The 23,441-nt window shown below is 39.6% G+C and overlaps 1 protein-coding gene across 1 annotated transcript; it reads left to right on the forward strand.

The window, feature by feature from the left end:
- Window positions 1-3,224: 3,224 nt before the first annotated feature.
- CCDC71L (coiled-coil domain containing 71 like) lies at window positions 3,225-7,378 on the forward strand. Its single transcript, XM_021673173.2, has one exon. The coding sequence runs from the start codon at window positions 3,225-3,227 to the stop codon at window positions 3,930-3,932; it is 708 nt and encodes a 235-aa protein (XP_021528848.2). The 3' UTR covers window positions 3,933-7,378.
- Window positions 7,379-23,441: the final 16,063 nt, after the last annotated feature.

Genomic DNA, 23,441 nt, shown 5'->3' on the forward strand with positions numbered 1-23,441 from the left:
GTTTACACTCATTTTACAGATGAGAATGCTGGGGCTCAGAAAGGTGAAAAGTGTGTCTAAGAATATTTTGTTATAAATATATAATTGACCCCAAGTTTATTTGATTCCAGAGCTGATGTTTGCAACCACTTAAATAGAGTTTTCAAATTTTTTTTTGGCTACTTTCCAAGAGGCAAATAATTGTATAGAAATTGAATTCTAAAGCAATACTTCTGGGTAGCTAAAAGATACATTTTTCCCATGACTTTATTCCACTTGGATTTATTTTTTAACTATATAAATAATGAATACAGAAAACAAATACAGCTTTTTTGTTTCTTACTATTTATCACTCATTTAGCAGACATAGGAAGCATTATTATTTTTGAGCTATAAAGGAATAAACTGAGGATTGTAAAATATCATTACTCAAGAGCAAAAATTTAATTTGCCAACTTGCCATAAACTTCTTAGTATCTCAAGAGAGTCTCAGGAACTAGAATAGATATGTTATTTCTATGTGTAAATTTTGCTCAATAATGGAGATTGAATAAGGAATCATTTGCAAGACTATTATTAGAGTTAATTAAAAGGTGGAGGTCAAGAAAAAATTAAAAATAATAGAGGAGACAGAATAGAGCAAATAACGTCAAATGTAAAAGTATACAATAACATAAGGACTTCATCATGATGTTAGTTCCTAAAAATATTTCAAAAAATAGTGTTTGGTTTTAAGTAAATTAAATAGGCATGCATTACAAAATGAACTCTTAAATACTTGGCAATTTGTTGAGATCTTATGTTTTATTAGAACCAAAATTGTGTTTAAAAAAGATTTATCTTCTTAACTGAAATAAGTTCTATACATTTGTGTAAATGCCTGGAATATATATATGTGTGTGTGTGTGTGTGTGTGTGTGTATATATATATGGCAAAGACCCTGAAAAATTTATAAAATGATGATTATCAAGGAAGGAAGGGGATTCCAATATGAAAAGCTGGTCTACTTTAATCCTTGTTTTTCATTATGAAGTCCCCCTAACTTTCCCATGGCTTACTGATTTTCTTTGTCAATCTGCAGGGGTATTCCAATGGAAATTATTCAAATTTTACTTTACTATGTGTTCTCAGAATTATGGAAAGAGCAAATTGTGATGTAAAGAGTTGTTGCTATATCATTCTTTTATAAGGATTTAGGAAGCTGGTAATTGGCTCTGTAATCTTGTTCTGAGATCAGAGTGTGCTTTTCTAGGAAAATGATTTTCTCTTCAGAAAGTTACCATGATTTTGGTAGAGAGCTGTTTCCTGATCAGTTTTATGTTTGCCATAAACTCATTGTGTGGTGAGAGCTTTCAAGAATTTGAAATCTCTGGTGTAGAGCTTTCAAATTATTTACTTTAGGTTTTATTGAAACTGAACAAACAAAATATTATTCATAAACCCATTATGAGACAGAGAAAAACTGCTCAATTCTGGGTGGGGTAGAAGTAGGAATAGGGGTACAGCTCTGTCCTTGGTCATTCCACTCACACATAAAACATGTTCTGTTGAATTCTTTAGAGTCTGGACAACACAGTTTGAAAAACCTTCAGTGAAATACAAAGATCACTAGCTTAGAAATGGAAAGATTTAGAATCCCAGTTCTGCTATCAGCAAGCTGTATTACTGAACCTCTACTGGTACAGATTTCCTCATATGTTAAATAAGGAGAATAAACTAGGTCTCTTTCAGCTCCAATATTTGAGGAAACCATTAGCAACTATATGTAAATCACAAAACTTCTGTGCTTTATTTGTTCATTCCTGCAAAATAAGATGCTTCCTGGGTAAAATTCACATGCCTACCTCAAAAAGTGTCTGGAGATTTTTTTTTTAACCTTAAGAAATTTAAAGGAGTTCTGTGAAAATAGCAATATAAATATACAATATAAAATTGTCCTGTTCTAAGCAGTTTCTGACTCCATTTAGGATAAGCAGTGGTATTTCATTGATTCATTCAGCAAACACATTGAGTACCCACTACCTGACAGGAATTAAGTTAGTTATAGAGGACAGAGAGATGACTAAAGAATGTCCACAACTCTCCTCCCAATACAAAAGGTAATGTGTTCTTAACAGTGTTTTTCAACAAAAACTTATCTATTGTTTGCAATGACGCATCCTTTCTAAATGATAGGGATGGCTCTGACATTTTAAAACTAAATGAAAAATGAACTGGCACTCTTAAAGAGCTGTGTATTTAAAACTATATATATATATTGTGTGTGTGTGTGTATATATATATATATATATATATTACACAGAATGGCTTTATTGCAATTGATCTTTGATCAATTTGAGCAAAGAGTATTTAGTTTTATAGAGTATGAGAGACTTTGCTTTCTGGTTAAGCAGAGTCCTAAATATGAAGATGGCTCCAGTGTCCAGAGGGAGACTCTAATCTCTCAGTTGCCACCCACGCACATTACCTGAATGATTCTGGATTACTACTACTGGCTTCTTGAGATGGACTGGGGTCAAGACGGAAGAGTTTTGAATGAAGATGCCAGAAAAGGCCTTTGAGAAGGTGAATGGGAATTGTGAAAGGCCCATTTCCCCTAGACTTAAACCCAAATTCCCTATCCGTGATACCAGCAACATCCTTTAGGCAAATTTCCCTTTGTTATTCACACTGGTAGAGCTCCCAGCTCAATCCACAACTGCACACCACCTCACTGTAAGAGTCTCTCTTCCCAAGGTGGAGCCAACATACACCCTCTTACTCTAGACGTGGCAACCCTCCTAGAACCACCCAACCATTGACTTACGTTCAAAGGCCATCACCATCACCCACCCCAGCACCATCTTCCAGGAACTGGCCTTTCCCTCATCAGTCCCCGCCCCTCTTCTGAGAGCACCCAATGGGTGGAGTCGGGGCTGTGGTGGGAGGGGCCTGAGGCGGGCACATTTAAAGAAAGGCAGCCGGTGAAAAGAGGCAAGAGAGGAGAAGAAAGAGAAACCAGGGGGGCGAGGCGCCGTCCAATGACAAAGCCCAGGGGTGGGCGCTGGCCGCCATCTTGTACCGGGCGGCAGGATATTCGCCCGCGTCCTCCGCCCTCAGAGGGGGAGGGGCGGCGGCAGAGGCGAGAAAAGTAGCTACAGACGCCAGCAGCGGCCGCCGCCGCGGTGGGACGGCAGCGGCGGCAGCGGGACCCGGCGAGTACGAGCGGCCCCCGGCGAGTGCGAGCGGCCCCGAGCGGCCTTGGATGCGTCGCAGCATGAAGAGGCGGCGGCGCCGTCCCCGGCTCGCCCCAGCTGCGGCCGCCCGGGGCGGCGGCTTTAGGGCAGAAGACGGGGCCGGGCTGGAGGCGCGAGAGGAGAAGGTGGTGTACTCGCGGTCCCAACTGTCGCTGGCTGACAGCACCAAGGCGCTGGGCGACGCCTTCAAGATCTTCATGCCCCGCAGCACGGAGTTCATGAGCTCGGACGCGGAGCTCTGGAGCTTCCTCTGCAGCCTCAAGCACCAGTTCTCTCCACACATCCTGCGCAGCAAGGACGTCTACGGCTACTCCTCCTGCCGGGCCCTGGTGCCCGACCCGCCGTTACCCCCCACCGGCCGCAGCCAGGCGCGCCGGCCGGCACCGCGCGCCATGGCCAGGAGGAGGCGCCGCGGAGCCCGAGCGACTGCCGCCCGCAGGAGGAAGCCCCAGCTGCCACCCGCGCCGCTGCCGGCCCCGGAGGAGAGCTGCCCGGCCAAGCCTGTGGCCCCTGGGCCCTGCTTCGGGGGCCGCACCCTGGAGGAGATCTGGAGGGCTGCCACCCCGACGCTGACCACCTTCCCCACCATCCGCGTCGGCAGCGACGTGTGGGGTGAGCGCAGCCTGGCGGCGGCGCGGCGCAGAGCACGCCAGATCCTGCAAGTGAATCTGGAACCCATGGTGAGGCTCCGCCGCTTCCCGGTGCCCCGAGCGTGAGGCGCGGCCTCCGTAGCGCCTCCTGCCGGCTACGACCCTGGGACAGAGCTTCCGCCCGGAGGAATGAACAAGTGTCAGTCGAGTGTTTACAGATCCGGCCAGGACCCCGGCCCCCAGTGCACTTTATGCGCGAAGAAGAAGTCACCGGATGGTTGTCCCTGCCCTGCGCCCCCGGGCCGTGGCGCCGTCGTCTTGGACTCCGGGGCAGGTGTGGCCTCTGCTGCCTCCCGCACCCGGCCTGCAGACAGAGGGGACAGCCGGACCCACAGGGGAGGTCCCTTCCTGACCCCAGATTGAGACATCTCCAGGACCTTAGGGGCATATCCGTTTTCTCCCTGTTGGACTCTACCTCACGGGTCTGGAAGTCCTCCGAAGAAGACATTATTTTTCCAAAGGAATTTGGTTTTGTGCGTCTGTAATAAAGCCAGAATTTACTTGCTCTTTATCTCTTCCTTTTTTCACTGCCACCCCTCTTTCTGGGCAGAAGTTCGAACGCGTGGTGTTGCACTAGTTTGTGCTCAGGGTATTCAGAAGCCCACTCGTTTCCTAATTTTTACTGGATTCCAAAGCTTTGATGGAGGATATTTTTTAAGAGGTTCAAGCTTGTGAATGTTAGTAGTGCAAGGATTTGGATGGGCTCAGTGATTACAAACAAAGACATGCGAAATATAACTTTAAACATTTTCAAGGTGTTTCTAAAGGTTTTATATTGAAACTTAATGTTTATATTTACTGAGCTCCTAAAAATGGTAGAATACACATGAAAACTTTTGTTTAGGAAAAATTAACTTGTTAAATTCTCTTGAATTGAATAAAAAAACGCATTGAAACCATATGGCGTGTGATTAAAAAAATGAGTGAATTGTGAAGAACTGGCTTTGGTTGCAGGAGTGACTGGAATCTGACTGGAGATCATTTGGCCCCTCTCCTGGTCTAACATACAAATCTAGGAATATTAGGCATTAAGGTATTATGTATTTTAAAATACATTACAAGGAAAATGTAATTTAAAATGGGACTTGCATAGGAGAGATGCCTGTGTGTAAACATTATGATTAAAATGATATACAGAATACCCATTAGAGTTCTGAGAACTATTAATGATCAAGAGGGGTGGAGACATTTCTTGGTATCAAATAACTGGTTGAGGTTACTTTGGGCAAAATCTATTTCCTTTTTTTGTTGTTGGATAACAAGAAATGTCTGGACTAATATTCATCACTTTTACAAACGTCATGAATATTAGTTGACTTTAAGTTGACTTTTGGTCCCATCATTTTTTTTAACCTTCTTGCCACTTATGTCTGCAGTTCTAGGTCTTTGACAGCTGAAGACCACAGGAATTAAACAGGCGAGCCACACAGGTTACTGACCCTGCTTTACGCTTTTATAGTGTTTATACCATATGGCCCAGTGTGGAATTCTTGATTATCCAAGTGCCTTCGGTCATTTGTGGCAGGAAGACTTAGTTTTTAGCCAGTGGTGCCACAACCAGCTTTTACTGCAATACCTAAAGGGTCAAGTAGTGTTTTTGTACCACTATTATTTGAAATTTAAATATTCTGCCATAAAACGATCCATACTGGGCTGGAACTTGACATGTGAAATCCTTAATACTGAAGTTTATCTCTGCTTGGCAGCTTCTTAGGACAATAATGAGAGTTGCAATTTTAACTCTTGTGTTCCTAGAATTCAAATGGCATAGCTTTCTGAAATGAATATTTCAAGTTTAGTAGTCCATATAGGAGTGTTGTGACTTTAATTTCAGTGTTCTTGTTTTGTTAAAAGAGTATATATATATACACATACACACACACATATGTATAACTTTTTGCCAGTTTTCTAGTAAGCCTCGGTCTTTTATTCACTACTCAATGATAATGCATTGTTACAAACACTGTCACATGAGTAAACAAAAATGAATAATTCTTTAGAAGATGGAGAATGTTAAATTATATTTGTGATAGGAAGCTGAGACATACTCTTTTGGTTATTAGCTTCCATTGCCAATTGTATTTCAGATGCATAGGGTTTTCTTCCCAAAAATATATTGTTAACTTTTATAGCTAACTAGCACCTGGAAAAAAATGTATTTGTACAACTTCACTATTGTATATAGTTTTATAATAATTACAAATAAATCCAATGGCCATATTAGAATGTAATTTCAACATATAACTTATCTAGATAGTTTTCCAGAGGATTTTGAAATTTGACTTAGCTGGGAGGATAGCTGCTCAGCACACAACTGAAACATAACCCTTGACACCATTCATTTATTGTAACTGAGATTCTTGACATTTTTCTCTCCTATGCCCTGTTACTTTAGCCTACTTGAACTCACATAAATGCTTATTTGGATTATTTGGGGTATCTGATGCCATTTTGGATCTGATCTTTCATCTTGAATTCAGTATGGTGTTCATCTGGGCTATTAAAAAATTATGCCATTTCTAGTCTGTGAAATAAGATGTAAAATATCTTTATTTTTGCTGTTTCCTCTGGTAAAAGCCTATGTTACAACTTTTAAAATGTGAAGCAACATCTTATATAGTTGACTGGTACACTAATAGGAAAGTGAAAGTATTTCATGGGTACTTTGGGGCTGAATGTGAAAATAAACTTGGCATAGTGGCCTTTATGATGAGGCATCCACTTACTGTCCTCTAAAGTGAAGTCTGTAGTTTACTTAGCTTGTGTATAGTTTTTGAAAGAAATCCCATGATCTTCATTCATTCTCTTGCCTTCTCTTATATCTCATATGGCACAAGTAGAAGGGGAAGCCAGGGGGAAATTCATCACCTTGCTATGCTTTTATTTGGTTTTTAACTCCTGAGTGCCTAAATGTGGTGACTGGCACCTCACATAACCTTTTGAGATTCCTGATGTCATTTTTATCCTTCTGGTCAACCAGCAACATATTTTTATGTTACTAAAACCAGTAACGTCATAATTGTTGACACCAAGCTTCATTGTTAATAGTGCAAAGTGTCGCTGTTGTGGTGTGTATTTATTTTGTTCAAGTTTGAATACTCTATTGACAAGCGTAACTTAAGCTGGTGACTGACACCTATGGATCTGCTACGTGCAAATGATAGTACTATTTTTTAAAAAACTTTAGTAAATTTTAAAAATATTTGAATACAAAATATCTGAGCAGTTTTGAACTCAAAAGTTTTTCATTGTTTTAAGGGTTGCCACAAGACTCTAATGGTTTTTAATGGACGTATATGCCTAATATTTACTTTATTGGTGTGTTTAAAATATTTTTTGATAGACTATTATTTGATAGACTATTATGTCTTAAGTGCATTAGAAAACAATTGTTTGTAATGGAATCGAAGTGTTTCCCTGGATAGTTTGATGTGCATATGGTTAAGATTTATAATCTGCTTGTACTTTGCTTTTTAACTTATTAACTGTAAATAAATTTTAGAGAATATGCAGTGTCTAGTTTTTCTAATGATTTGAACATTTTCGAAATAGTATTTGTGTTTGCATGTGACTCAGAAAACATCTTAATTTACAATTTGATAAATTTTGACTTTTTTGTGAACTTCGAACTCCCAGAAATCTCGAGATTTGTTTTTTGTGCTAACTCAGGAGTCTGTGTTCCATCAATTCTTTAATTGTCTAGTGAATTTCTAGAATGGTGCTACAAGCCCAAGTTATTAACCAGTTTGCCAGCAATAGAATATCCTACAAAAAATGCATCAAAATTCAGAATTCTCTAAATCCTGAACCGAGGTGCCCCTGTGATGATGAAAAAAGGTCTAAAGCTCCCGCCTTTTATAGAATGAAGGAAGTGAGAGTGCTCCATTTGAGTGCCAGCAGTAAGGGCTGTTCCACAGATTAAGGGTAGGGGGCTAGAATTTTCATTAGAATCTAGAAGACAGAAGTGGAGTATTAGTGAACAGCACAGCAAGGGCCAGATTCACAGATAATATTGTGTGGGCTGAATTTATCTTTGTACCTGAGTTCCTACTAGTTGGAGACAGCGTAGTGTAATAGGTGTGGAGTAACAGAGCCTGGGATGGAATTGTCATGCATACCTTCGTGACTTGCAAGTGTTGAGACTGTAGGTAAGTTACTTAAAATCTTTGTGCCTTAGCTTCCTCAACTATCAAATGTGACTAGTGAAAGAAACTATTGGGATATTGTAAGGATTAATAACTACCCCTTTCAAAGGGTAGTAATGCTAGACACATAGGAAGTATTAAATAAATGCTATTAATTAGAGGTGTGACAGTGAGAATAGGTATATATACTGAGAGTGGTCCATTGAGAGTTTAGCTCTCCAGCTTTCTCAGCATCCCAAGAGTATTGTGTGGTCTGAGAAAACTGTAAGATAAATTAAGAGAAGAGAAGTTGTGCATGAATGAAAGTGAAGACGTAAATTATATAATTTTTTAGCTTGCTGACTATGCAGTAGGAGATTAGATTAAGTTGACACTACAATTTTCACTGCTAAAGGTTTTTTTTAATCAAGTCTTTTATTACATCTCTAAAAGACATTTAAATGTTCTGCTATGTGTTTTAAACTATCTGAGAATTTATAACAGTAATAGATTAAAGTTACTGATCCAAGAACTTACAAACGTTTTGGACTACGTTTTTGCTTAAACTCAGTAAGTGTTGCCTATAAACCATGTTAATTTATATGCACAGAATTAAGCTAGAATTAGTTTGTATGAGGTTTATAATGCAGGTGTTAAAGGAAACAAAGTGAATACAATAGCTATGCTTTAAATACCAGAAAATTATTACCGAAAGTTAAAAAATCCTTGTATTTGAAGCATTGGCACACTTATTTTTGGATGTCAAATATAAAGTCTGTAATTTAGATCTAATTACTCATAGCACAAAGAATAATAGAACATCTCCTAAATTGATGAGCAAGCCAAAGTTGTAGTTATCTGAAGGTGACACAAAATAATTTCCTGGAAAATTATTAGATGAAAGTCATACAGGAGCAAGAAGCTAAAAATGGAGCCTAATTGCAGATTTCACAAAAGTGATGACTTCTCACTGTCATTCTAAACAAGATCTGTAACATAATAAACATATCCAAAGCCCAGTTGGAGGGTGATGGTCATAACAACACCAAACACGTTTAGCCCAGAAAACTTGAATAAGTAGTCTACTGGACTCAAACTAGACTTATTTAGCTTCTGAAAGTATTCAGAGAAAAGTTTGAGATTCTTCCAAGTAGTAAAATTAACTGTGTACAAAATATGTACAAAAAATGTGTACATATTTCTCTTTTCAAGGATTTTTTCAAGTACATATTCTTTAAAGAGTACAGAAAAAAAAAAAGTATGACTTGGGGTCCTAAATCTTACAGAGTAAAAGAATTGTTAAAGCAAAAACATGTATAAAAAGTACATATAAATGTACAGTTTGATGAATTTTCATAAATTCAATAGGCTCATGGAACTAGCACTCAGATTTAAAAAATACAATTATGAGTACCCCTGAAGTTCTCCCTAACACCCCATCAGTCATTACCTACTTACCTTCTTGCCCAAGATAACCATTATTTTGACTTCTTATAGCATATTTTTTGCCTATTTTTGAACTTTACATAGATGGAATTATTGGTCATGTGCCTAGCTCCTTTCACTTGAAATTATGTTTGTGAGATTCATTTATATCGTTGTATGTGCTATAATTGTAGATCATCTATTCTCATTGGTGTATAGAATTCCATTGTGTGAATATTGCACAATATATTCAAGTGTTGAGGGGCATTTGGGTAGATTCCAATTTGGAGCAATTATAAATAAAGCTTTGATGAATATTCTAGAACATACCTTTTGATGAACATATGCATGTGTTTATTTTTTATTTTTATTTTTTGGCATATATAGCTAGGAATTAATTTGCTGAGTCACAGGGTCACAGCAAATAATCATCTTTGGTAGACATTGCCAAATAGTTTTCCAAAGTGGATACATCAATTTATGTGGACTCTTGTAAAACTGAACTTCAAAAAGTTTGCTTTTTGTTATTCTTCCTTCCTTCCTTCTTTTCTTTCTTTTTCTGTTTTTTTTTTTTTTTTTTTTTTGAGACAGAGTCTCACTCTATTGCCCAGGCTGGAGTGCAGTGGCATGATTTTGCCTCACTGCAACCTCTGCCTCCCAGGTTCAAGTGATTCTCCTGCCTCAGCCTCCCGAGTAGCTGTGACTACAGGTGCATGCCAACATGCCTGGCTAGTTTTTATTTTATTTTTAATAGAGACGGCTTTTTGCCATAATGGCCAGGCTGGTCTCGAGCTCCTGATGTCATGATCTGCCTGCCTTGGCCTCCCAAAGTGTTGGGATTACAGGCATGAGCCACCGCACCTGGCCTATTCTTCCTTTGTTCTTCAAAGCTAAAGAAGTTTTGTTCCTTCTGCTCTTAACATGAAATGAAAAGACATTTCCCCCCTATGTTTTCCTCTTACTATTTTAAAGTAGAGCTTTTTGAAAAAAGTCTTTTTATGTATTAGTTATTTTCTTCTCCATCCTTTATACAAAACCAGCTCTGAGAATAACGTTAACTATGTTAACCCAAGCCCAGCAAACTTAAATTGTCATAAAACCAAGCATTTGAGACTTGGGTTCATAGTGTTCCTCTTCTACTCCTTGGGCAGGATTCCACTGAAATGATCCATAACGTAATGGAGACCCTGCCTCTGGGAAGAACTGTCTGATTCGACCTTATATGTTGTTTCTTCTAGAAAGCTAGACATCGAGAGGACTGGGGGTTGGATGACAGAGAGGGAGGCTTTGAAGAAGTGCAGAATATTCAGGTTTGCTTGAAGTCAGCTGAGAAAAGGAGACTTCTATCTTGGGAGGTGCTGGCTCAGCAGGGCTCAACTCTCAACTGTGAAATGAATGAAAAATGTACTCGTGAGAGCCCACTGGAAGGATGCCTCCAGAACTCTAAAAGGGAGTTGTTCCTTTTCCTCATTAAGTAAAGCGTCTTAGAGGATATTTATTTTACCCTTGCATGTCCACAGCACTTCACATCGGGCAGTTGTGTTGTTATTATTATACTTCCTTATGTATTTCTCTCGTCTTCCCTCCTAGATTGTGAATTTCTCATTGGCAGGACTCGTCTTTCTCGTCTCTGTATCATTACAACATTGCTGGTCATGTGCACAGTGCTCAGTGGTGTTGAATGAATAAATTGTGTTTATGGGGTTCAGACAAACCTTGAACAGTGGCTCCCAAATCTTACAGAAGAACTAGTTGTGTTGCTTCAGTTTTATGTGTAACAGAAGCAATTTGTAAATGGAGCTATAGTATTTTACAGAAACCTATCAAATGAACTTTTGATGAATTCCAACCATTTTGTGATTAAATGAATTGGCTGTAGACTCTGATGTCTCTCATTGTACCTGCAACCCAATACTACTTCCCATCACTACCTCAGAATCTCTCAGTAAGAGGCAGTGTGGTGCAGTGGTTAAGAGGCTGGCCCCGGCGGGGCAGAGTGCCTGGTTTAAAACTCCTTCTTCCCTTTCTTGCTAGCAGTAGACCTTTTAGCAAGCTACTTAACCTCTCTGTTCCTCAGTTTACTCAGCTGTAAAAACAGGCACAATATAGCACCTGCCTCATAGAGCTCTTAGGAGAATTGAATGAGGTAACACATGTAAAACACTTTAGAATACTGCCTGGAACATGGTTTGCCTCAAGTCAATAAATGTTAGCTTTTATTAGTAGTAATGTAAAAAACTTTATAAAGCCTCAGTTTGCTTACTTGAAATTTTTATATTGGCATGTGTTAGCCTGCAGTCCATAAAATGTCAATTAGGGCCAAACTTATGTGAGAGACTGAGTTCCAATTCACTAAAAGTGGTATGTGTGAAAGGATGCTGTAGGTGCTGTGAGGAGTGCAGGGATGTACAAGGCTCAGCACAAGCTGATAGCAAAATAATCAGGAAAACACGGGTGATAGAAGAAGCAAACTAACATTGACTTAATTCCTACTGTGCGCCAGGTACTATTCCAGGCACTTTATGCTTGTTGTTTTTTTAAAGTAAACCTCAACAATCCTATGAGATAGATGTTATCATTCATATTTAATAAATGAATAAACTGAAGCTTCGAATGGTTAAGAAATGTGCCAAGTATCACACATCTAAGTGGCAGAGCTGGGATTTGAAACCGCATCTGTCTCATTTCATTTTCTCTACTAATCTTTATAAACACTTTTAGAGGAAGTGGAATAAATTAATCACCCCCTGGAGGAATCTCCTCTAGGATGTGAAATCCCAAGATGGGAAAATCAATTTAGGAACCCTGTTTTGTTCACCTTTGCATTGCTCATGGTGTTCAGCATAGATGTTCATTCAATGCTGGGGAAATGAGTAAGTCTGTGAATGAATGAACAAAAGCACAAACTCCTTTGTTCCTGTGATTAGATTGTTTAGTTTGGTGGAGGGTCTCAGAGCAATCTGTATGGTCTAACGTCATTCTGTATGTCTCCTCCTCTAATTGCCACAGCGGGTAAAAGAGACGGTTATTTAATATAACATTTGTCTCAAATTACTTGTAAAGTCCGTAAAAAGTAGACTTCACAAATCTAAACATGGAGAGTCATAGAGATTTAAGCCCTCCTTCCCCACAGTTGCTGTCCTGGAGCCTCTCTGTGTTGGAATTCTACAGCTCCCATTGCAGACACTTCTTCCAATGTATTATGATATCTACTCTGCGGACCACTATCAGACAAGGTGGGCAAGGTTCTGAGTCCATTCTGATTCTCTTTTCCCTCCTAAACACCTTCATAAAGTTCTAATTTCCAAGTTTTACTTAGATAAACTAGAGCATGAACAAACAACAACAACAAAAAACTCAGAATAATGGGCATAGGGCCAAAAAAAAAAAAACTCAAATAAAAACAAGATAAGTGTGAGTAAATGGGGTGCTGACACAGAAGGAGGGGGACTCCTAGAGGCTTTAAATGCAAGTTCACATCCTAACAGAGGTGGAGAGTTGACCTTTGTATTCCTTTGTGCCAGAACTTCTTGCCCCCAGCACATGGTATCCATTTATACACATTTCAGAGCTGTAGGATGGATCAACTGCCCTTTGCAATCATAAGAAAAAAACACCACTAATATAACTTGCCCTGTAATGTTTATCTGATGGTTGGTTGTGCTAAGAGCATGTATTTTTCCTTATAATTCCGTAAAACAGGTAGATTTACATCAGCCACCTTTTGCTTTCTTTCTTCTTCTCAGTTCATTTATCCACCTATGGTTTTACTGAGAAATTCAACAAAATTTTATTAAAGGCTTCTGCTATGGAATGGATTATAGAGCCCCCAAATTTACATATTATAGCCCTTACCACCAATATGATGGCATTTGGAGACAGGGCCTTTGGGAAGTAATTAAGTTTGGACGAGGTCATGAGGGTAGGCCCTTCATCATGAAATAAGTGCCTTTAAAAGAAGAGTCACCAGAATTTGCTTGCTGTCTAACTCTCTGTTGTGTGAGAACACAGTGAGAAGGCAGCAGTCTGCAAGTCAAGAAGAGAGCCCTCATCAGAGCCTGACCATGCTGGTGCTCTGATCTCAGACTTCCAGAACTGTGGGAAATAAATGTCTATTGCTTAGGCCACCCAGTGTATGGTATTTTGTTACGGCTTCCTGAGAAGACTAAGCATGTATGTGCAGGATCTGTTCTACAAATAAAACCCCTGCCTCGGGGCTGGGCGTGGTGTCTCACGCCTGTAATCCCAGCACTTTGGGAGGCCGAGGCACGTGGATCATAAGCTTAGGAGATCAAGACCATCCTAGCCAACATGGTGAATCCCCATCTCTAATAAAAATACAAAAATTAGCTGGGCATGGTGGCGAGCACCTGTAGCCCCAGCTACTCAGGAGGCTGAGGCAGGAGAATCACTTAAGTCCAGGAGGCAGAGGTTGCAGCGAGCCAAGACTGCACCACTGCACTCCAGCCTGGGAGACGGAGGGAGACTCTGTCTCAAACCAAAAAACCAAAAAAACCCTGCTCCGTGGCGCTTGCAGGCTAGTAGGTGATTCTTTCTTATATTCTGTTATTTCTGTATCTACAGCCACTACACCAGGTGGGTCACTCTGTGACTTTCTGCTGCTTTTTCAGTGTCACTGGCAGGTGACTGCCTGCTTCTTTTCTTTAATTATGTATAGGGTGGAATCCAATGCTCTGGGGATACAGATGGCTATAGTGAAAGGACTTCTGGACATGTATATTATCTTGGCGAAACATACTTTTTTTTTTTTTTGAAAATCTAGTTTGTTTTTGAGTTGGATATTTAAAGCAAAACAAAACAAGCCAGAAGGGGCTTATCAAAATTGTATGTCTTAAGGGTTTGACAAACATTCAATGGCTTTTTGCTGAAGTGTTTGGTTAAGGTACAAATTAGTTTAGGGTAATTCTGAGGAACAATGCAGATCGGGCTACAGAGCCTGCGAGTGTGGAGCTTGACGGTTGACTTGAGGGTTTCATAGTGTCTTCTCAAAAGCATAGCAAAAGGAGCTGCTGCCGGGGTGTACCTACCACATCCACCGCACCTGAAGTATCTTCATCACTCATGAACTCCCTCATGCTGGAGGGCCCTTTATTCCAATTAAGGTATAGCCTTTCTATACAATGAGAGGTGTGGCTCAGCACAGCCTCCAGAAACAACCCAGCCCACCCCACTCCTTTCACTGCTATGGTCCAAAGAGATAAAGGGTTTGCCCAGGGTTGCTCAGCTAGTGAGTAGGATAGCTGGAAAGAGAATCCACATCATCTAATCCTCTGTCCAGTGTTTCTTCTGCTGATTCATTTGGCTGGGAAGGCTTAGCTTTTCTTATACTTTTGCTTTTAGAGTGTTTTTGCTGTGGGAGTCAAACATGAGATAGGCTTCTCAGGTAATTGGAACTGAGGACAGCAGGGGAACAAGAGGCCTGGAGACCTGGAAGGAGAGAGGACGTAAGGAGAGAGAAATGCTAGGAGTGGAGAGTGGATCGATGGACACATTGCCTCCTTCAGTTTTGCTTTGGGATGGCCTTCTTGTGTTTTGTTTTGTTTTGTTTTTTGAGATGGAATTTTGCTTTTGTTGCCCAGGCTACAGTGCAATGGCGTGATCTCGTCTCACTCTGACCTCTGCCTCCTGGGTTCAAGCGATTCTCCTGCCTCAGCCTCTCAAGCAGCTGGGATTACAGGCATAAGCCACCATGCCTAGCTTTTTGTATTTTTAGTAGAGAAGGGGTTTCACCATGTTGGTCAGGCTGGTCTCGAAATCTTGACCTTAAGTGATCCACTTGCTTTGGCCTCCCAAAGTGCTAGGATTACAGGCACGAGCCATTGCGCCTGGCCTGGGATGGCCTTCTTAAGAATTTCTGAGCTGCATGGTCCTGAGCCCATGGAATTCCAGCCCTGAGAGGAAAGACTTGGCTTTGTCTAAAACCCAGCAGTTGGCTTGGGGAGATTTATGGCTTTGGCATTGCCTTGGGTGGGTTTCTTGGTGGTGTGTCACCAATAGTCTGTGGGAAACTGTGTGTGTGTGTGTGTGTGAGAGAGAGAGAGAGAGAGAGAGCGAGCATGGGTGTGGATGGGGTGGTGGTGGAGAGGGATGGAGGGAGAGAGGGAGGGAGGAAGAGATCACAGTGGAAGAATCTTTTATTTATTCTGACTATTCAAAATGTAGCATTTTCGTTTTTAAAAAATGTCCTAAAAATACCGGATAATAAAATTGGGTGTAGAAATTGATGTACTAGTAGTGTATATTGTTAGAAAATTCTAAATATGTTTCTTTGATTATAGAAGTTGGCTTTGTCTCCTCTGAGTCCTGGAAGATGTAACAGAATATTAAGGATGGTTTAGAATGTAACTTTCATTGGTGTGATTTTAATTCATTTCACAGACCGAGCATTCTGGCGGGAGAAACCTGACATGTACAGTCAAATGCGTTACCCCAGCCAAGGGAGAGCAGAGAGTGAGGTAGAGTGAGGTGAGCCTGAAGAGCCCAAGGCTTGGAACCGGAGTTCACAGTCTGTATGACTGCCAGCCCACTGTGAGGGTTCGGGCAAATCAAGGTTTCTTCCATTTTGAAGTTTCATAATGTGGCTAAAGTTCTACATGAATCTATACCAGCAAAATTCATGTCTGAATAAATAATTCAGGAAAGAGGGCTTCAGATGAAGCTATTCAGACAAACATTGTTTATCTTTAAAGTCAGCAATGAAAGATAATAAACAGAACTCCAGGATCACATGACCCGGGTTCAGAAATTTTATTTACTCACCATGAAGACATTTTGAAACTGAATTTAGCTTTGTTAAGAGTTAGTTATTGTTCTATTTTGGTTACTTTATACTTAAAATGTTAGGTAAGCAATGTGTTTATCTTAGTTGTAGCAGAGCTAATGTGTGAATAGGGACATTGTTAGAAACTCAGTAAGGTTGTTTTTCTCTATTAAGAGGAAGAGTCATCTATTAGCATAAACTATGCCTTGAATATGGCATCAGCACATGAAAAAATATTGTAAGCTTAAGATTTCATTGTGAAATACAGGATTTGTAACACTGAAAGATTCTTGTGGAAATTCTAGCATTCTTACTTGTGGGCACTAATGGTTAAAAGTGTTAAAAGAAGGAAGACATTTTAGTTGAAATAAATGATTGCTCTTGAAAATGCAAGTGTAAATAGGATTTTGATGAATTATTTTGCTAATTGTTCTTCATTATGCAAAGCAATATATTATAAATGGAAAAAGTAATCTCTCTTCTAAAGGGAAAATGTTATTAAAAATCTGATTGTAGAGGACCTCTGGAAATTTCACAGAAGACTCTTTTCTGTAGACTTGTGCCTTTTCCCAAAAACTCAGAGTAATTTGAATAAACCTCTATTTCTATTATTGCTTCATGTTCTTTAAAAAATGATATATTTAAGATTTTTATTATAGACCTACTCTTCCCATGGTAGGTGTGTAAGCTTGTCTGGGAAGAAAATTGGCAGTAAATTTTAAGAAACTTAAACTAGCACTCATACCCTTGGCTCATGTCTAGAATCTGTTTGAGTGCAATAATGAGACAAAAGTCTGAACTACTATACAAAGATGTTCATGTGAGAATATATGTTAAAAAATTGTAACTAAATGATGTTCAACAATAGGACAATAATTAAATGAGTTACCATATACTCACACAGAAAAATTTGATGTAATCATTAAAGTCATGTTTTCTTGGTATATTTAGTGCTGTGATGTTAAGTGAGAAGAGAGGCAGTATATAAGTAATATAGAAGATATGATCTCAGTCGTATTATTTAAACTCAGGTTTATTGAGGTACAATTTACATATGGTAAGATTCTTGCTTTTCAGGTATACACTTTTATTAGTTTTGACAAATGTAAACTTTCTGGGGTGGTGGAAAGAGTCTATGTCTATGACTCTTTCCATTGTCCCAGAAATTTTCCTCATACACCTCTATAGATAATATCTTCCCTTTACTCCCAGTCTCTGGTTGTCTTAGTTCGTTTGGGCTGCTCTAACAAAATTCCCTAGGCTGAGTAACTCAGAAGTAATAAAAATTTATTTCTCGAGATTCTGGAGGTTGGGAAGTCCAAGATCAAGGCACTGGCAGATTTGGTGTCAGGTGAGGGCTCTTTTCCTCATAGACAGTGCCTTCTTTCTGTGTCCTTACGTGTTAAAAGGAACTAACTAGTTCTCTGGCGTTTCTTATATAAGGGCACAAATTCTATTCATGAAGATGGAGCCCTCATGAGCTAATCACCTGCCCAAAGCCTCACCTAATAATATCACATTGGAGATTAGGTTTCAACATATGCATTTGGGGGAGTCACAGACATTTAGACCATAGCACTAGAAAACTAGAGTTTTTCATTTTCCAGTATGTCAGATAAATAAAATCACATTTTATATATGGCTTTTACATCTCACTTTTTTATTTTTGAGATTTTTTTTTTTTATGTTGTGTGTATCAATACCTCATTCCTTTTCTTGCTAAAAAGCATTACATTGTGTGGATATATCACAATCTACTCATTTACCAGTTCCAGCCATTTGGATTGTTTCCAGTTTCTGATGATTATGAATATTTATGTACAGGCCATATGTTTTAGTTCTCTTAAGTGAACACCTTAAGAGATGGATTATTTGGTTGCATGGTAGTGTGTAAGAAACAGCCAAACTCTTTTTCAAAGGGTCTGTACCACTTTGCAATCCTACCAGCAACACATGGGAGTTCCAGTTGCTTTGCGTTCTCTCAGCTCATAGTACTGATTTTAAAGTTGAGCCATGCTTATAGGTATGTACTAGTATCTCCTTTCCCTAATGACTAGTATCAACTGTCTTTTCATGTGCTTATAAGCTATCCATATATCTTCTCTAGTGAAGTTTCAATTCAGATCTTTTAAAATTGGGGTTATTTTCTTAATACTAATTTTTGAGAGTTCTTTATATATGTCGCATACAATTCCTTTGTCAGATATGTGATCAGCAAATATTTCTTCCCAGGTTATAATTTGTCTTTTCATTTTTGTAATGTCTTTCAAAGAGCAAATGCTTTTAATTTGTCTATTTATTCATTTTTAAATTTCGTGGTCAATGCTTTTTTAATATAAAGTTTTTAGTTTAGTTTTAGATTTATAGAAAACTTGCAAAAATAGTATAGAATGTTCTCAAATACTCCACACCCACCTTTCCCTATTATTAACATTAGTATGATACATTTGTCGCAGTCAGTGAATATGGTTTATACTTTTTGTGATCTAAAAAATCTTTCTCTACCCCAATGTCATAATACTTTTCTATGTTTTTTTAAATAAAAATTTTATACCTGTTGCTTTTAGGTTTAGGTCTATGATACATTTTAAGCTAAGTTAATTTTTATGTGTGATCTGATACAGTGTTGAAGTTCATTTTTTTCTTTCTTTCTTTCTTTTTTTTTTAAACACAGAGTCTCGCTCTGTCACCCAGGCTGGAGTGTGGTGGTGTGGTCTCAGCTCACTGCAACCTCTGCCTCCCAGGCTCAAGTGATTCTCGTGCCTCAGACTCCTGAGTAGCTGAGATTAAGGGCATGCATCACCACACCTGGCTAATTTTTTGTATTTTCAGTAGAGATGGGTTTTCACCATGTTGGTCAGGGTGGTCTCAAACTCCTGGCCTCAAGTGATCTGCCTGCTTCAGCCCCCGCAAAGTGCTGGGATTATGGGCACAAACCACTGCGCCTGGCCTTTTTCTGTCCTTCTGTGTGGATATTCAACTAGTTGTAGCACCATTTGTTGAGTAGATCTATTTTTAAAAATATATGTGTAGAAAAATATACTGAAGAAGATCTTGAATGGTGGTTTTACCTTTTTTACCTTCTATTTCCATACGTCTCTACAGTTAGCACGAGTGAGCAGAATATTTGAATGAGTAGACACAATATGGTGAAGAATGACAGTGAAAATAAATGCAATAGAAGCCAGCTTCTGAAAGAGGAATCAGCAGGCCATGTTGCTGAGAGGCTGATGGATAACTCAGTCACCGATTTGCCAATTTCTGAACTAATCACAGTGTCTGGGAGACCTGGCTTTTTTGTGGTTCCTCTTTTTCTCTGAATTCTGATCTAGTCTTTGAGAAGCCTACATTTTTCCACATTCATCCTTACAACAAACACCCATTACTTAACACAGTTTGAACGGGTCTCTGTTTCTTGAAACCTGAAGTAAAATTACCAGCAAGCCTATGTATAGACGAAGCAGTCAGCTCTTCATGTAGTGTGGATGAGTAACTGGAGAAAAACAAGTGCTGGCCCCAAAACTTATCTTTTAGGGTTTGGCCTCAATGGATGAAATTAGACACAATATGTCTTTCTGCCATATTATATTTCTGGTAGCTGTAAATAAGTTGCTAAGATTAGGGAATAACATGCTGATATATTAATCCAATTATTTTTCAAATTTACTTTTCACATCATGTCAGCTCAGAGATCAGAGTTCTGAAAACAAGTAAATTCTGAATTGGAGTGGAGAGAGAGAACTACAATTAGAAAATTTCTGAATTTAGGTCAAGACCTGTACTTGTGAAACTGATCATCAGAAATGGTGTAAGGATCATTGTCTTAGTCTTCTGCTGCTAAAGCAGAATACCACAGACTGGGTAATGTATAAAGAAAAATTTATTTGGCCCACAGTTCTGGAGGCTGGGAAGTCCAAGATCAAGGGGCTGTATCTGGTGAGGGCCTTCTTGCTGTGTCACACATGGCAGAAGGCATCACATGGTGAGAAAGAGTGTGCACACAAGTCGCATATGGCAAAATCCATCACATGGCGAGAAAGAGTGTGCACACAAGAGGCAGTGAGTGGGAGAGACAGGAGGGAGGAATGAGGGCCAAACTTCATCCTTTTATCAGGATTCCAAAATAACCAGCCTACTCCCTGATAATGGCATTAATCCATTTATAAGGACAGAGCCCTCATGACCTAGTCACCTCGTAAAGGTCCCACTTCTTAATACTGTCACAGTGGCCATTACATTTTAATATGACTTTTGGAGAAGACAATAAACCATAGCAGTCACCACATGAGACAGTATGTTGTGGGTTAGGTTGTGGGCTGTGGAGTCAGAGTGGCTGGGTGTAGAGCTCGCCTGCATGACTTTATAAGCTGTGTGAGCTTGGCAGAACACAAAGCTTCCTTAAGCTTCAATTTCTTCTTCTGCAAACAGAGGTGATTGTGAGGCTTCTATCAGGTAATGTGCCCGGCATAGAGTAGGTGCTCAATAACAGTTAGCTCTTCTGCTTGACCCCTAATTTTCTCAGCACTAGTGCTAGGACCTGCAGGCCTTGTGTGTGCATTTGAATTACCAGGCTAATTGTTCACTTTGCAATGAAGGCATCCTGTTTCATGGAGCCTCTGAGCCACCCCATCTGTTCAGCCATCTCCGTCTCCCTGTGTGATTTCCCTCCTCCTTTTCAAGACCCTTAATTAGTTTTGGTGATAGAATGATCAGCACCACCTGAGCATCAGCTATTAGCAATAAATGTGGCTCCTCTGAGTAGCTACGGCATACTAATTATTTCCAAATAAAGGTAGTTTTCTGCTGCAGCTCTGATTATCTGCTAAATTATACCAGTGCGTATTTTACAATTTTTTTGTTTGTTTTAAAATTACTTGCCTCACGATTGCCTAGTTAATCCAGAGGCACCTGCAATAACACTGGGATAAAATACTTTTGTTTTATTTTTCTTTCAATTTTTAACCTCAATGCGTTTTTTTAAAATAGCCCATTGGGAAATTCTCTTTCTTCTGTTTTCTGGATCATGTTTCTTAAATAACCAATTAATTGTTTAATAGGTGCTATCTCTGGGATGCTGTTGCTCTTTTCCAAGCATTAGGATTGTTGTGTCAGCATGTTAACTGTTTGACTCACTTTTCCTCCAAGTCCATGTGACAAAGGCAACAAAGCAAAAGAGCTACTGAGTTGAAACAGCTAAAAAATTAAATTCAACTAGGGCTAGTTTAGCACCTGCCAGAAGCTGTAGGCATAGAGGCTAGGTTAGGAGACACAGAAATGAAACACAAATGAATAAAATAGGCTGCATATAGAAATAAACTCTATTTCTGGCTGGGTATGGTGGCTCATGCCTGTAATATGAGCACTTTGGGAGGCCAAGGCAGGCAGATCACGAGATCAAGAGATTGAGACCATCCCTGACCAACATAGTGAAACCTTGTTTCTACTAAAAGTACAAAAAAAAAAAAAAATTAGCATGTCTAATTTTGGGGCATGGCGGAGTGTGCCTGTACTCCCAGCTACTTGGGAGGCTGAGGCAGGAGAATCACTTGAACCCAAGAGGCAGAAGTTGCAATGAGCCGAGATTGCACCACTGCACTCCAGCCTGGCAACAGAGCGAGATGCCGTCTCAAAAAATAAATAAATAAATAAATAAAAATAAACTCTATTTCCAGCACTATAATGAAGCTGTATTTCTGTTAAGCTATGGTGTAAGTGTGTAACATAACACAAGCATATGTTCTTTCGGATGCTTATTTTAATTTTCATGATGGTCTCAGTTTGGGGAAAACCATAAGGAGTGGTGTACCTGCCCAATCTCAAGTGGGTAGAGCTATTTAGATGTGACTGATTTTGTTTTTCTTTATAACATTTTGTACAATGGAAATATTTCATAATAATTCATAAAGAAAACAGAGTTGAAGATTGTAATTGAAGGCAAGTCTAGTTGGGAGTCACTTGCAGTAGTCCAGGAGAGGCGAAAATTACACGAATGAGTCAGAGCAGGAGTTGTATAGTAGAAAAATTAGGACAGATTTGAGAGTTCTAAAATGCTCTTTTATAGTTTAATTAACATACTGTGAAATTAACTTTTTCTGGTGGGCAGTGCTGTGAGTTTTAAATTTTGGAAGGTGAGGAGGGACAGGGTCTAGCTCTGCCACCCAGGCTTGAGTGCATAGCACAACTTCAGTCCACTGCAGGCTTGAAGTCCCAGGCTTAAATGATCCTCCCACCTCAGCCTCCCGAGTCGCTAGGACCACAGGTGTGTGCCACCATGCCCAGCTTTATTTTTTGTAGAGACAGAGTGTCACCATATTGCTCAGGCTGGTCTCAACCTCCTGGGCTTAAACAATCCTTCCACCTCAGCCTCCCAGTGTTGGGATTATAGGCATGAGCCAACATGCCTGACTGAATTTTAACACATGTGAAGAGCCATATAACCTCCACCCCATCAAAATATAGAGCAGTTTAATGAACCCCCCAGATTCCCTCATGCTGTCCCCCTTTGTAGTCAACCCCTCCTCCATCCTAACCCTGACAACCACTGAACTCCATCTCTATAGCTTTGCATTTCCACAATATCATATAAATGGAACATTATTTAATTTTTTAGACTGTTTTCTTTCATTAAGCATATTAACTTTTTGAGATACACTCATATTCATATATCAGTAGTTTGTTCCTTTTTTTTTCCTGAGTGAAATTTCATTATATAGATATTCCAGAATTTGTTTAACCATTCACTTGTTGAATGATATTTGTGTTATTTCCAGTTTTGGTCAATTATGAATAGAGCTGCTGTAAACATCTATGTATGGGTTTTTGTGTGAACATGTTTTCACTTCTCTAGAGTAAATATCCTGGAGTGAGGTCATATGATAAACATATGTTTGACTTTGTAAGAACCTGCCAAACTGTTTTCCAAGGTAGGTGTACCATTTTGCATCCCACCAGCAGTGCTTGAGAGTTGCAGTTGCTCAACATCCCTGATAGTAGATAAATGGTAGATATCATTTATATGTTGAAAGACAGCCGGGCGCAGTGGCTCACGCCTGTAATCCCAGCACTTTGGGAGGCCGAGGCGGGTGGATCACGAGGTCAAGAGATCGAGACCATCCTGGTCAACATGGTGAAACCCCGTCTCTACTAAAAATACAAAAATTAGCTGGGCGTGGTGGCGCGTGCCTGTAATCCCAGCTACTCAGGAGGCTGAGGCGGGAGAATTGCCTGAACCCAGGAGGCGGAGGT

The sequence above is a fragment of the Aotus nancymaae genome, unplaced genomic scaffold (assembly GCF_030222135.1).
Source record: "Aotus nancymaae isolate 86718 unplaced genomic scaffold, 86718_ANA_hifiasm-v0.15.2.pri h1tg000002l, whole genome shotgun sequence".
Taxonomy (NCBI): Eukaryota; Metazoa; Chordata; class Mammalia; order Primates; family Aotidae; genus Aotus; species Aotus nancymaae.